This window comes from Vombatus ursinus, unplaced genomic scaffold, assembly GCF_900497805.2.
Source record: "Vombatus ursinus unplaced genomic scaffold, bare-nosed wombat genome assembly UNPS02014847.1, whole genome shotgun sequence".
In the NCBI taxonomy this organism is placed as follows: Eukaryota; Metazoa; Chordata; class Mammalia; order Diprotodontia; family Vombatidae; genus Vombatus; species Vombatus ursinus.
The window spans coordinates 1,643,262-1,657,474 of NW_020954625.1; the positions used below are offsets into that span (position 1 = coordinate 1,643,262).

The following is a 14,213-nucleotide window of genomic DNA, read 5'->3' on the forward strand; positions in this document are numbered from 1 at the left end:
ATTGGTCAGTGAATTCCTTGTGTACCTACAGTAGCCTTTTTAGATAATATCACCTTTTTCTCCTCGTTGGAAATTATTTTCTTTCTGTTTTCAAGAACTCCATTCTTTTTTTAAGAGTAAAATTTGCATTTTGACTTGTTTCAGTAGGCAATTTGGTGGCATAGTGGACTCTGAGTTCAAATTCTGCCAATTACTAGTTGTGCGTATCTTTGATTAAGTCACTTAACCACTCTCAGCCTGCTTCCTCGGCTGCCAGATGGGGATAATAATAGCACCTTCCTCACAGGCTTGTTGTAGGAATCAAATGAGATCACATATAAAGTGCTGTGCAAACCTTACATAAACGGTAGCTACTATCATAGCTATTATTAAACATATCCCTGTTTCTTTAATAAAAAAAAAGGCCCACACGCATTTATCTTATTTTTAGAGATACCTTTCATTCTTACATTACCTTCATTTCCAAAATATGACTTCTCCAGTGAGTCATTCCTTGAAAGAAAGATTTAAAAGGAAAGAGGAAAAAATAGCAGGACTTCATTTTTGAGAGCTTGCTATTCTCCTAGGACTGCATTACCCTACAAAATTTTAGTCCACAGAAACCCACCTATCCTTCTTCTGATCCTTTTGAAATCTAGTGTTTGGCTTAGACCGATCACGGCTTTCCTCTCCTTCTCTATAAAAAATTCTAAGACAGAGCAGAGCCTCCCCATGCCACAAAATTCCTACCATTTATACCCCAGAAACCAGTTCTTCTTTCTTCAGTGAGAATCACATAAAGGATAGGATATCCCAATCTTGGTTCTTCTACCTTTTGAAGGAGAAAATTATCACCTAAAGCAAACCAAGAAATCTTGAGCTGCTCGTCCATTAGCAATGAGAGAAAAAGGTCCAGCAGATTTCTAGATCATTCAAATCCTCTAATCAGTGCTTGTTAAACCTGCAGTGTGAGCATTTGCATCTCAGAAATCCACCAACACTATAAATCAGGGTTTGATGTAATTCTTTGTTAATTGTCTAGATTTAAGAAGATGCTGGAGAAATTATTAGTAATACAGATTAAACTTAAAAGGAAGTCCTGCATAGATTTCCTGCCCCCACTAGAGAGCCTGTTGTTAAACATTTACCACCACACCCCTGCCTTTTCCATTGCTAGATCATGCCTCCATGCTAGGCCTGTGACCATTTCCCCTTTGTCTTCTTCCTCCTTCTGTCCAGATGATCTGAAACGTACTCTACTGACAATATCCCTTCTGGGTCTGCCTCCATTGATCTCCGTCTGATTGCTCTCCGCCATATTTCCCTGCTCTGATTCCTAGATTTCCTCACATGAATATGGCTTCTTAATATATGCCTCCTCCTCTTTTTAAACCTTCCTGTAGCTTCTAAATAAGATGGATCTTTCCAGAGCCATATTCCAGCCGTAGGTCTCATCCTCCCAAGGCTCAGGAATGCCAATGAGATTAAATTTGCCTCTGTGTATTAGGATGCTGAGCTCATCTCACATGTTACACATATTCGATGCATTTGTGCACAGCAGACTTCTGAGACCCTGGCTCTTTTCCTGGAGTTTGTCTCCTGTCAAATGCTCGTGGTGTCTCTTGCTAGCCTTCTTTCTACATCAGTCGAATGTATGGTATCTATCTTGGTGGATGGACTATGAATGCACATAGTTTTCCTCCTTTTTCCTTCTTTTCAAGTTAAAAGCCCTTTTAACCAGACATGCAAGGCTCTGGGCCAATACAAAAGTCAGGACTTACCACCGTGCTAGCTCAGAAAGGGGTCCTGAGGCCGAGGGTGACTGGAAGTGACTGGATATGCTTTCCTCAAGCCAAGAGCATGTCCCTTTGGTAAATAATTCCGCCCTTCTTTCATGTTCCCCTTTGAATTCAGTTGTTTTCAAGTGGGATCTGTGAGCAGAGCAGCCCAAAAGGCCAACAAACGGTCTTCCCCTTATTTTTCAGGTGCAATCAGAGGTTTTTTGTTTAAAAACTGCGACAGCAAACAAGAGCTAACATGTTGGACAAGAGACTTGAATCCAAAAATATCTTACAAGGCTGATGTGATGGGCCAAACTGAATAAAATCAAACTTCATGGAGTCAAAGGAAAGTCCTGCACTTGGATTCAAATAATCAACTGCACAGTTCCAAGATGGAGGAGACATAACGAGGCCACAGTTTGAGTGAAAAAGATCTGCAAGGTCTCAATGGCCTGCAAGCTCAGTATCAATCCAGTGCGTCAGAGCAGACAAAAGAACAACTGTGATATCGGCTTGTGTTACTAAAAGCACAATGTAGAATGAGGAAGATGCCAGTGTCGCCGTCCTTTGCCCCGTCATGCTGCATCTGAAATATCATGCCCTGTTATGGGAACCACATTTTAGGAAGGTCACTGACCAGCTGGCATGTGTCCAAAGGAGGGCTCCATGCCTTTGAAAATGTGCCCTGAGGATCCATTGAAGGACGTGGAGATGTCTGAGTCGAAGAAAACCAGACTTCAAGAGGACATGAACATTGCCTTCAAATGAAGAGCTGTCATGCAAAGATGGGATTTGGCTCGTTCTGCTGGGTCCCAGAAGACAGGACTAGGGCCGTGAGGGAAAGTTGCAGAACAAAAAACAAAAAAACAAAAAAAAACCCTGTTCAGTCTAAGGAGAAACATCCCACCTCTGAGATCGGTCCTCAAAGGGAATGACAACTCACAGGGGCGAGTTCCCCTTACTGGTATCCAAGGGGAGGTTGGACGCCCACGCATTGGATACGTTACAGAAGAGATTCCTATTCTGGGATCCGCCAGAATGTGAAGTGCCCCGAGGTCCCTTCTCCTCCATGAGTCTGTGAAATGACCCCTGAGTCAAACTGAGTCAATGCTTATTAAAGGACGCTTTATTCCTAGGAAATTGCTGTTGTTTTTCCTTTGTTTTTGAAAAGAACCAATGACTTCATCAGGTGATGTCTTGACTTGCTCGTGAATTGGATTTAAGTGATTCAGAGCTGTTCAGGCCAGTACATTAAAATACCTCATTCGTGGGAGGGTTGCCCGCCCACCACCACCACCACCACCACCACAGGGAAGGCCCTTTGCTCTCATCTCTACATCCCTAAATCCTCTTCACTCTTCTACTTCCTCTATCCCATGAAGGCTGCCCTCCCCAGCCCAGCCCGGTCCACAGAGATCTCCCCTTATCTGTAGAAGAGAACGCTGTCTCTCTGTGCTCCTCCTTCTGGCTGTTTATCATCCAATGCCTTATATTGTTGCTTCACTGTTTCGAGCATTCATGCCTTGTCACCCAACGAGATCGTAAGCTCCTTGAGGGCAGGCATGGTGTCTCCTCCATCTTAGTGTACCCCTTTCTGTGGTGCTCAGAATAGACCCCGCACAGAAGTGTTCAGACCCCTTCGCGGATGAATGAATTAAAATGGGTTTCTTGTGTTTGTCTAAATCTTTCCATTTCTCCTCTTCCTGGGATAAACTAAGCATGTGAAGTAACTTCAGTTAAGCTCCCTGAAGTCATTCCCACCTAATCCTGCATCCGCCGACACATTTTTCTTAACCCTGGCCAGGTGGGTCCGCTGAAGGGGAGGGAGTGAAGCGTGAAATCTGTTTAGGAAGGGATTGCCTGATGAGCCTTCCAGGGGCCAGCCGTGGGCCGCGGAATGCGCGAGCCAGTCAAGGCCCATTAGCCATCCTTCCCGTTCGGCTCCTGGTGCACCAGAACACCACATCCCTGTCAAAAGGAGGATTTGGAGAAGGCATTGAATTTTCCATGCGTCTCAATAGAAGGAAAAGAAATCTCTTCACAGTTGGGGAATTCACTAAAAGGTCAAGCACAGAGTCCAGAGTTGCTCCCCCTGTCTAAAAGGGCCAAGACGGGCTGGGCTGCCAGCTTCCTCCGTGCAGAACCCGGGCTTCTGGAGAATGGTTGTCAGAGGCCCCTGCACCTCCAGAACAATACAGAGCCAGGGCATTTATGCTGGGTCCCACGCAGAATCAATGAGGGCACTTTCTGGACTCCTCTCCTCCCTCGAATATGGATCTCACCAGAACAGCCTAATGCAAAGATCAGGTATTCTATGGGACTTCTGCCCCTTGAAAATCATACAGCCTGGAACAGTGGGAAGAATGCTGGATTCGGAGTCAGAGGACCTGAGTTCAAATCCCAGCTCTGCCACTTAGTCCCAGACGTGATCTTGGGCCAGTCACTTTTCTCTCCGGGTCCTCTTCTGTAAAATGAAGGAGTTGGATTTGTGTTAGCTTCAAATCCCAGGATCCCGAAAGTAAACCATTGTGTTTGCTCCTACTAATCAGGCAGGCTCATAATGAGATCAGAGCAAATTGTGTAAGAAAAGTACCAACAGCACAAATCTCTCCATAAAACCGTGAGACATTTTCCTAGAAGTCTGTACCATCAGTGGGAGGAGTGGAGACACCTCGGGAATACCCATGAAGGAACATGCTCATAGGAGGTATGGCCAGGGCACATTTGTGAAAGGATGTGTAGGGAAGCCAGCTGGCTGAGGCACGCTCTTAGGAAGACATCCGTGTAGGAAATATGTTTGTCATAGCTCATACATCCCATTCTGTAGGATGGCCAGGGTTTTCTGGCAAAGCCACCAACCTACTCCCGCTGAACCTGCTTCTCACTGGACTCTTGGGCTGTGTGGTTTCTGCCAGTCTTGTGGCCACAACACGTCTATGCGAGGTACTGCTTCCTTTCAGTCGTGTGTGGTCGCTACTGGACAGTGTTCCATCGGTCAATGGTCACGTGCCCTTCTGCTTTTGCGGCTAAGCTCCTTTCTCTATGAGCTTCTGCGCTTCGTACGTCCAGGATGCCTACTGGCCATCTTGCCTCCTGTTTGTTTGGGTGCGGCGTCTAGAAAGCCTCTTCCCCAAGAGAATGGGTTGATGCTCGTTGGTCGTAGCCGAGACGATGAACCACCACAAATAGCTGGAACCTAAACCAGGCTAAGATCAAGTCTGTTTTAATAAATCCTTCCTCCTCTCCTAAGAGGGTCCATAGCCTTGTCCTGGGCTTCCTTCTGGTTTAGGGTTGGAAGTCTATGTAACTGCTGCTTAATTTCTGATTGCCAAACTGCCCTCCTTCAGAATCATTTCAGCAGTTGCCCTTTCAACAAACCAATGAGGGCTGTTGTATTTGACATTCCCTTTCTCCTCCAATTTTATTAATCCTAAGATTTTTTTTTTATTCCTTATGAAAATGAATAGGAAGGAAAAAGGCAAGTACAGCTCCTTAGTGGGAACCTCTTTGAACCAGTACCTTCTACCTTGATCTTTTGTTCCAAATTCCTACTTTTATTATGTCTTCCCCAGCTTTGAGCTGACCTGCATGTAGAAAGGGCAGGACACCCCAGAGAAGATCCTCAAGCTTCTTTGCAGTCTTTGGTCCCTGAGCAAAATAGGCCGGGCAGAAAGGCTTCCCTTCGTGCCTTGTTGTGGTATGGTGGTGACCCTGCATTCTCGAAGGCTAGCAAAAGGCCAGTTTTGGGAGATTCTACTGAACTGGGAAGGCTTTGAGTGTGACCTCAGGAACAGAGTTTATTTAGTGTTCAAGAATGAGCCTAATCAAGTACAGAGAGATTCATTAGCAGAGGGCAGGCAAGAAGATAGTGATTTCAGCAACCCATGAAGCCCATCTGCAAAGGCATAGTAGGATTTGTGATCTGCATTCATAGAAGATGCCTGTAAACCAAAGGAATCACAAAGTGTTAAAATGCATACATAGAGTTCAAACTCAGACTCAGATGCTTCCTAGCTGTGTGACCCTGGGCAAGTCATTGTCACTTAACCCCCATTGCCTAAAAAATTAATTAATTAATTAATTAAATAAAATAGAATATATACATACATATATACACACACACATATATAATGCATATAATACATACACATATAAAATTATTATCTATGTATCTATATTACCTCTGTATAGACCAGTCATTAAAAATAGATATTGCACCATTTCTAAAGGACGCCTTATGGTAGACTCCCATGACTGCCAGGAACCCATGACCTCAGGGACAGACACACCTGAGAGGGTAAAGAAGGGCTGAGAAGGTCAAGGACGTGGTTGTCACTGATATTGTGACAATGCCCATTGCTGCCCAGACCTTTAGCGTTCTCCATGTTTAAGACGACAAGCAGCTTGTAGTATAGTTCCATATGCAAGATTTTCCTAAGGAACACACGTAACACATGTTATATCAGGAAATACCATCCAGGTAACCAGACTCTTCAGAGCTATATCACTCTGCGATGAAATGTCCTCACCCAGTTCTTCTGTTGTCCATCCTTCCATTATATAAGCTCCACCATGGCAGTCTTAACCACCAACCCAGAGACCAGGGATCTCCCTATCTCCAGCCACTGGGCAGTGTCAGAGTGGAGAGAGACGGGCACCCTCAGCAGGAATCTTGGCAGCTGCTGCCGCCTTCCTGCTCCACAAGTCAGCATTTCTGACTCTCTCTTGTGGTGTATATAAAGGGCTTCTCAAACTTTAAAATATCAGTTCTTGTTAATCTGAGATTGGTGTCTTTATTGTTTCCCTTTTACAGCTAGGGAAACTGAGCCTGAGAGAGGTGAAGTGACTCTCCCAGTGTCACACAAAACAAAGTCAGTTTTTGTTAATGTTTCTCTGACTTATTCTACGTCCAGCTTACCCTGGTGATCATTAGAAAGGATGGGCCGTGCTCTGTCTTTGGAGCCCTTCTGGTGATCAGCATCTCTGAGCTTAGGGAAGCTGGGCACCAGACAGTACACGGCCCATTGGGCCCCTCCTCACCCTTCTAGTTTGCTAAGACCCGACAAAGTCCCTTCTGTGCTTTGAGATCCCTGGGAATTGTCTCTAAGACACCGAGGCATCCAAGGGCTACGTAGAGGAAACACTTAGTACTGCTGTCCAAGGAGCCATTGAGATGTGGGCTGAGAAATCTTCTATTTCTTGTCTCTTATCTCCAAGACTCATACATTTAGAATCACAGGATTTAGACTGATGGGCCAAACTTCCTTAGTTTATCTACTCAGGAACGGAGGCCTGGGGAAGCCAGTGATTTGCCAGAGGAGCTACACAGTATGCAAGAAAAGGATTTGGGGACCTGGAGCAAGCAGCAGGGATTTGAACCCCTTTCTGATACCAAATCCAGAGTCCCTGTAATGCTCTCCTTGGGTTAAGATGAGGACTCTTCTAGCCGTGACAGCCTGAGAATCCTGACTCATAGGCAGAGCTGTAACAAAGGCAGAGTGACTGGGACTTTGTTCCCCAGGGCACTAAAATTTAGAGGTGCAAACACTGGGCGCTTGCGTTCCTTCTGCCACTACGGTGACCGATCCCTCCCCTCCCCTCTCGTTGGGTTTGTCTGGGTTGTTTCTTGGGTCATTTTCACACCACGGATGACAAAGATGATTTTAGAGCCTGTGTTCCTTGCCTGGGAGTATCCAGGGCCTGAGCTGAGCCTGGAAGGGTCCTGGGGAAGCCATTCCAGATGTTTCCAAGGGCTGGGTTCCAGCTGCCCTGTTCCCTTGCTTTTTAACACTGAAACCCTGAAACCCTCCTCATTTTACAGGCTCCGGAGGCTCCCTGGACGTTTAAAGCACCATCTGCCGGCCCCTTGTCTCTGGGGACAGCTCAGGGCTTCTCAGAGAAGCTCTGCGTGGGGGAGGGAGGACGGCAGGACCAGCCTGTGCACCTGCTGTTGACAGCTTTCTTTGTCTTGGGCTGAAGAACCATTTTGTCTGGACTCGCTTGGCCTTTTGGAGACCCTCAGAGTCTTTGCTTTGGGAGGGCCTTCAAAGCCTAATAGTCCAACCTGTACCAGAACAAGAATTCCTTACATCATACCCAAAGGGGGGGTCATTGAGTCTTTCCCAGAAGCCGTCTCCTGAAGAAGAACGCCATGAGCTCTGATCCCCATACCTTTGATCTGGGGTGTTGTGGGGGGCAGGAAGGGGACCTGAAGTAATTAGTCAATCAACAAGCTTTTATTAAGCTCCTACGATATGCCAGGCACTGAGGACATGAAGGCAGAAATGAAGGAAGCCCTGCCCTTGGTGAGTTCTAGAAGCTGTGGCTTTGGACGCCATAACAACATTCCTGGTCAGCCCCTGTTCCCCTCTGTCCTGTGGCCAGGGAGCAGAAGCTCAGTCTACACTGCAAGGCTCTTTGGGGGCTCTAAGAGGCCAGAGTTTGGGGTCCTGGGGCTACGTGCTGGGCAAGCGCTGCATTTCAGAGGCCAAAGGCCCCAAGCTCTGGGCACAGAACATGGGCTGAAGTTGGCTTCATTCAAAGCAGCCAGGAACAACCAGGGCTGGCCATCCGGTGGTGTTGGGAATTACTGTTGGGCCACTGGCGTAACAGGCCACTCACTGTTTCTGTTCTTCCTTTATGCATAGAACCATGGAATCTTGGAGATAGAACAGAACTTAGAATGTGGGATGTTGGACCATAGAACATCCAAGATGGGAGGGACCTTAAAATACAGAACATCAGAGCTGGAGGGGCCTTAGAACACAGAACAGTGTCTATGGGAGGAACCTTAGACCTTAGAATGTCCAATCTGAGAGGGAGCTTAGAACACAGAATATCAAAGCTGGGAAGGACCTAAGAACACAGAATGTCAGAACTGGGAGGGGCCTTAGAACACAGAATGTCTGAGACAAGAGGGACCTTAGAATATAGAATGTCAAAGGTAGGAAGGACCTTGGAACCCAAAACATTGCAGGGCATAGGGAAGGAACCTTGGACCATAGAATGTCCAAGCTGGAAAGGACCTCATAATGTTGGGCTAGAGCTGGAAGGAGCCTTAGAATTTACAATGTGAGAACAAAAAACATAGAATGTTAACTCAAGAAAGACCTTTAAAGATCAAAAAGTCCAGCCCTCAGGGGAGGAAACAGGCCCCAAAGGCAGCAGTTAAATTCCGAGTCCGTAGTCCCCTTCAAGCTGGCGAGGTCCTCAGAGGTCAGCTAGTCCAACCCCCCCATTTTATAGATGACAAGCCTGAGGCCCCGAAGGGGCAAGTGATTTGCCAAAGGACACAGGTGGCGAGTAGCCGAGGCAAGAGTCTAGCCGGGTCCTCTGGCTTGAACGTGTATAAGATGGATTTGGGGTGACAGTTTGAAAGCTTCCAGTCAACCTCAAACTCCATCAAACTCATCCGTATGACAGAAATACCCTCCAAATAACTTGACCTTTAACTGCATGGAGAGGAGTAGAGGATCCCAAATGAAGGACGTGATGGTCCCACCATCCCCTGTCCTGGTCAGACCACACCTGGAAGATTGTGCCCAGTTCTCAGCGCCATGTTGTAGGAAGGATAATGGCACACTGGCGTGAGCCCAGAGGCAGCAGCCAGGTTGTTGGAGTGGGGGGAGGGAACCAGAACCCACACCAGCGGAAATACCTGGGCAGGTTGAGCCTGAAGAAAAGAAGACTTGGAGAACCTAATAGCTGCCAGCAAGTATTTGAAGGGCTGTCATGGAGGGATTCGATTTGTTCTATTTGACTCCTGAAAGCAGAACTAAGAGAGAGACGTAGAAGTTGCAAAAAGAAAAATTTAAACTTGATGTCAGGAAAAACTTCCTAACAATAAGAGCTGTTCAAAAGGTGAATAGATGGCCTGGAGAGAGGATGGGGTCCCCTTCCTTGGGGGATGATGATGGTGATGATAACAATGATGATGATGACACCTGAAGGCTGGCCCACCTTTGTCTGCTGTCCCACAATCTCATTCATTGTCCAGGAGCAAGATGGAAGTGGATGGGGCTGTTTGCCATGTTCTGAGCTCCCAGAGCAAGCAATGAAAACCAGGGGACCAAAGAAGAATGTTGGATATTGATAAAGTAGATCCCATTCATTCCGCAGTCCAAAGCAGGGGACCAAAATGGTTTTCAGGATAAATAGTAGCTGGATCATAGATAGCAGTGATCGTGTCCTCCAAATGTCATTACTAGAGCAAGATGAGCTCTTGGCTAGGAAGCATCTCTCTAGAGCAATTGGGTTGGGATGTCTTGACTGAGGAATCCTGGTCATTTCCTAGAGAGCCTGCTTTGCCATTGGCAGGACTGGAAGACCTCAGGGATCTGTTCCATTTCCAAGCTTCTAGAATCTCTTGTAGTTGGAAAGGAAATTAAATTACTGAGTCCAACTCCCTCCTTTTAAAAAGAAGGAAACTGAGGCCCATCGAGGCAGAGTGGCTTGCCCATGGCCACAGACTAAATAGCAGAGCTGGAACATGAAGATACAGGGAGACCAATTTCAGCTTAATTTTAGAAAACAATCAGAGCTGTTTCCCAGCAGAATGGGATGCTTCATGAGATGGTGTGCTCTCCATCACTTGAGGTATTTGAGTGGAATCTGGTGTGTGCATCTATTGGGGTTGGTGTAGAGGGCCTTCCTGCTCATGTCTATTGTGGATGAGATGCAAGGTCCCCTCTAACTCTGACTTTCTTGATTTTGTAATTCCATGAAAATCGAAAAGCCCGTGTTTGTCTTCTCCCGAAGGAATCCATGAACAAGCAGTACCCATAAAATGAAGCTGGCTCTTGTGTTTTCTTAATTTGTTTCCTCAGACAATTCTGCGCATTGTGGTCCTTGGGATCTGGGATTATATCGAAAACAAAATTGAGGTAAGATCATTGCTCTCATCCTTCGTAGCCTGATATTTCCTGGTTCCTGTCCATGGTGAGGGGAGGGCAGGGAGGAGGAGGAGGGAAGAGACATTGGAAAAAGAATTAGAGATATGTCTTCCCTTCTTCATTTGTGGTCTTAGAAGTAGCTCATGCAGGGATAAAGAGCCATGGAATGTCAGAACTAGAGGGGCCTTAGAATGTGGGATTTCAGAGCTGGAAGACCTTTAGAACATAGAACAGAAAATACCAGAGATGGAGGACTCTTAGAATAGGACAGTTGAATTTTGGAAGCTAGAACTCCTCAGCACACAAAATGACAGAGCTGAAAGTAGTAGAACCTAGTAACAAAGTCTAGAATATAGGACATCAAATGGTGAACCTGGAAGGTTCATTAGAACACAGAACATCAGAGCTGAAAGGTCCTTAGAACATGCAACAAAGAATTCCAGAGATGGAGGGCTCTTATAATGGGCAGTGCAGAATTTTCAAAGTCAGAAGACAAAAAGAATACAAAATGAAGAGCTGGAAATTACAGAACTTAGAATACAGGAGATCAAATATTGAACCTAAAAGGATCATTAGAACAAAGAACATCAGAGTTAGAAGGCCCTTAAAATATAGAACACCAGAGATGGTAGGATATTAAAATAGAAAATAGCATAGCTAGAAATAACAAAACTTAGAATACAGTATATCAAATGGTGAACCTGGAGGTTCATTAGAACATGAGAGGTCAGCGATGGAAGGTCATTAGAACAGAGAATGCCAGAGGTGGAGGACTCAGAATAGGCAGTGTAGAATGTTGGAAGCTTAGAATATAAAATGGCAGAGCTGGAAGAAACAGAATACAGGACGTTGAATGTTGAACCTGGAACAGTCATTAGAATATAGAACAGTAGAGCTGGAAGGAATCTGGAAGTCTAGCATCTTCACCGAGGGTATTGAGGCCCAGAGGGGGCTCACAGGCTCATAGATCTCAAGCTGGATGGACGTTAGATGCCATGTCCAGTCTCTCATTTTACAGATGGAGAAACTAAGGCCCAGAGATGTAAGTGACTTGCCCAAGGTCTGCTGCTACTACAGGTCCCAATGGTTAGAATGATAAAACCTTAGACTTGGATAGAAGAACCTCAAAGGTCATCCCATCCAACTCCTACCCAAGCAGGAATCTCCTTTCCAACATCCCTGACAAGTACTCATCCAGTTTCTATTTGAAGACCCTACCATGATGGGCAACTCACTACCTTCATAGGTGGTCCATTGTTGGACACTACTAGAAAATTCTTCCTTGTGTTGAACCAAAATCTGCCTCATTGTTACCCACCTACACACACACACACACACACACACACACACACACACACCTTACACATGATCCTGAATTTTGTGTCATGGACCTGTTGGACAGTCTGGTGAAGCCTATGACTCCCTTCTTCAAATAACATTTTTAAATGCATAAGATAAAACACATAGGATTACAAAGGAAACCAAAGGTTCATGAAAATAAAAGTGCATTTTTCCCCCATCCAAGTTCATTAACCTTTTGAAATCTATCCATGAAACCCTTGGTTGAGAATCCCTGTTCTGGATGATCACAGAGGCTTCTGGCAATTCTAAATACTAGAATCCCAGGATCCTAAATCCTACATCTCTTTCCTCCTTTACATGATATTCCTCAAGATATTTGAAGGCCATTACCACATCCCCCCAATATCCCCCACTCTCCAGCACCCTCAGGTTCTCTTAAATTCACTGGCAAACAATTATTCAACTGTTATCATGACTCTAGATCATCAGAGCCCAATCTTGGCCAAGTGCCTCAGACAAACCCAACCAATTTCAAGGACTGTCTCAAGCCAAATTTAATTTAGTCTCATGGAAAGATGTACTAAAACATATGGGAGATGCCAAGGAGAGGACATTTGTCAGGCGAAGGAAAAGACCAAGTTAAGATTTTCCCCCCAATACTAGGAATCGTTGCTCCAGCTGGAATAAAGGAGTGCTGTGGAGGGGGATGGAAGGTGCCTCACACCAGAAGATTCCCTGGGGAAACCCCTAGTATGGGGAGGGGGGAGATATGAGAAAATGATCTGATTGGGAAGCTGATGTCATCAGCACATCCTGCAGGGACTGCAGCAAGCTGGGATATTCAACAGTCAGGCAGAGGAAAGAGGATTGTTTCGTATGTTATTGATCCAACCAGCCAGTGGCTTATCCTAATGATAATAATAACAGCCATGCCTTCTGTCTGGCTATTTAAAAAGCACATTCATGTACCTTCTTATCAGATCATTTGTAAGACAGACTAAGTGGAAAGAATGCTGCTAGCTGATGGGACTCTATGCGTCTCGAGGCTGGAAATTTGTCTTACTGCATCCTCGTGTCCCTAGCACAGAACATATTGCAAGCAATTGGCAAATATTTATTTAATTGAATTGAATTGGCTGGGAGTTGTTACTCCCAGGTTCCCAGGTTAAACTCTGATTAGTATTCCTTTGGGTAAATGACTTCTTTACCTTTCCTAGACCTAAGAATCTTCATCTATAAAAGCTAATCAGGGTCCAGATCACTGGGATTCACGAACTTGGTTAGGAAAATATTTTCATGCTTGTATTTAGTCTAATTGATTTCCTTTGCAATCCCATGCATATACTTTTATAAACATGGTTTGGAGAAGGGTTCACAAGGCTTCCCCAGACTGCCAGAGGTGCTGTCTATAATCTTCAGCAAGGTGAAGGACCCCCGAGTCTAGAGAAGGGGTATAGCTATGTGGCACAGTGGGTAAAGTGCTGAATCTGGAGTCAGATGGACCTGAATTCAAATCTGGTCTCAGAAACTTACTAGCTGTGTGACCCTGGGCAAGTCATTTCACCCTGTTTGCCTCCGTTTCCTCATCTGTAAAATGAGTTAGAGAAAGAAATGGCAAACCACTCCAGTATCTCTGCCAAGAAAACCCCAAATGGGGTATGAAGAGTCAGACATGACTGAAATGACTGAAATAACAAACAAAAACTAGAGGAGTTCCAAAGTCCCTTATAGGTCTACACCTGTCTGAGTCTGTGAGTGAGTGTAGGAGGTATTCAAAGAAAGGAAAGAGGGAGCTGAGGTGGCCAGGGAAGGCTCCCTGGCAGAGGTGGTACCTGAGCGAGGCCTTAAAGGTAGGATTTAGAGAGGCCAAGGAAAGGAAGAGGAAGCATAAATTCTGGGCTGGGGGAAATAGTCATAACCTCTTGAAGATGTCTTTTCTAGATATCATAATGGGAACGATTAGCCCCCTTGCTGAATAGATGGCTTCTGTCCCTTGCTCAGAGCACATATCACCACCGCACCCTGCCCCCAGCTGACTCTTCCCCCTCCTCCTCCTCTCAGGTCTTTGATGGGGCCGTGATCATCTTATCTTTGGCCCCCATGGTAGCATCCACCGTCGCCAATGGCCCCAGCAGCCCGTGGGATGCCATCAGCCTGATCATCACCCTCCGAATATGGAGAGTAAAGAGAATCATTGATGGTAAGCATAACTCAGCCAGTAGAGAAAGTGGTTTGTCTGGGTGCAGGGACCAGTTGAAGA

At 45.6% G+C, this 14,213-nt stretch overlaps 1 protein-coding gene across 1 annotated transcript in view; it reads left to right on the forward strand.

Annotated features, from left to right (window-relative positions):
* Window positions 1-14,213, forward strand: part of TMEM266 (transmembrane protein 266) — a 92,215-nt gene that overhangs the window by 35,671 nt on the left and 42,331 nt on the right. The window contains exons 5-6 of the mRNA XM_027840565.1: window positions 10,586-10,642; window positions 14,015-14,153. Of these exons, the coding sequence (XP_027696366.1) occupies window positions 10,586-10,642; window positions 14,015-14,153 (196 nt within the window). The remainder of the gene's footprint in view (window positions 1-10,585; window positions 10,643-14,014; window positions 14,154-14,213) is intronic.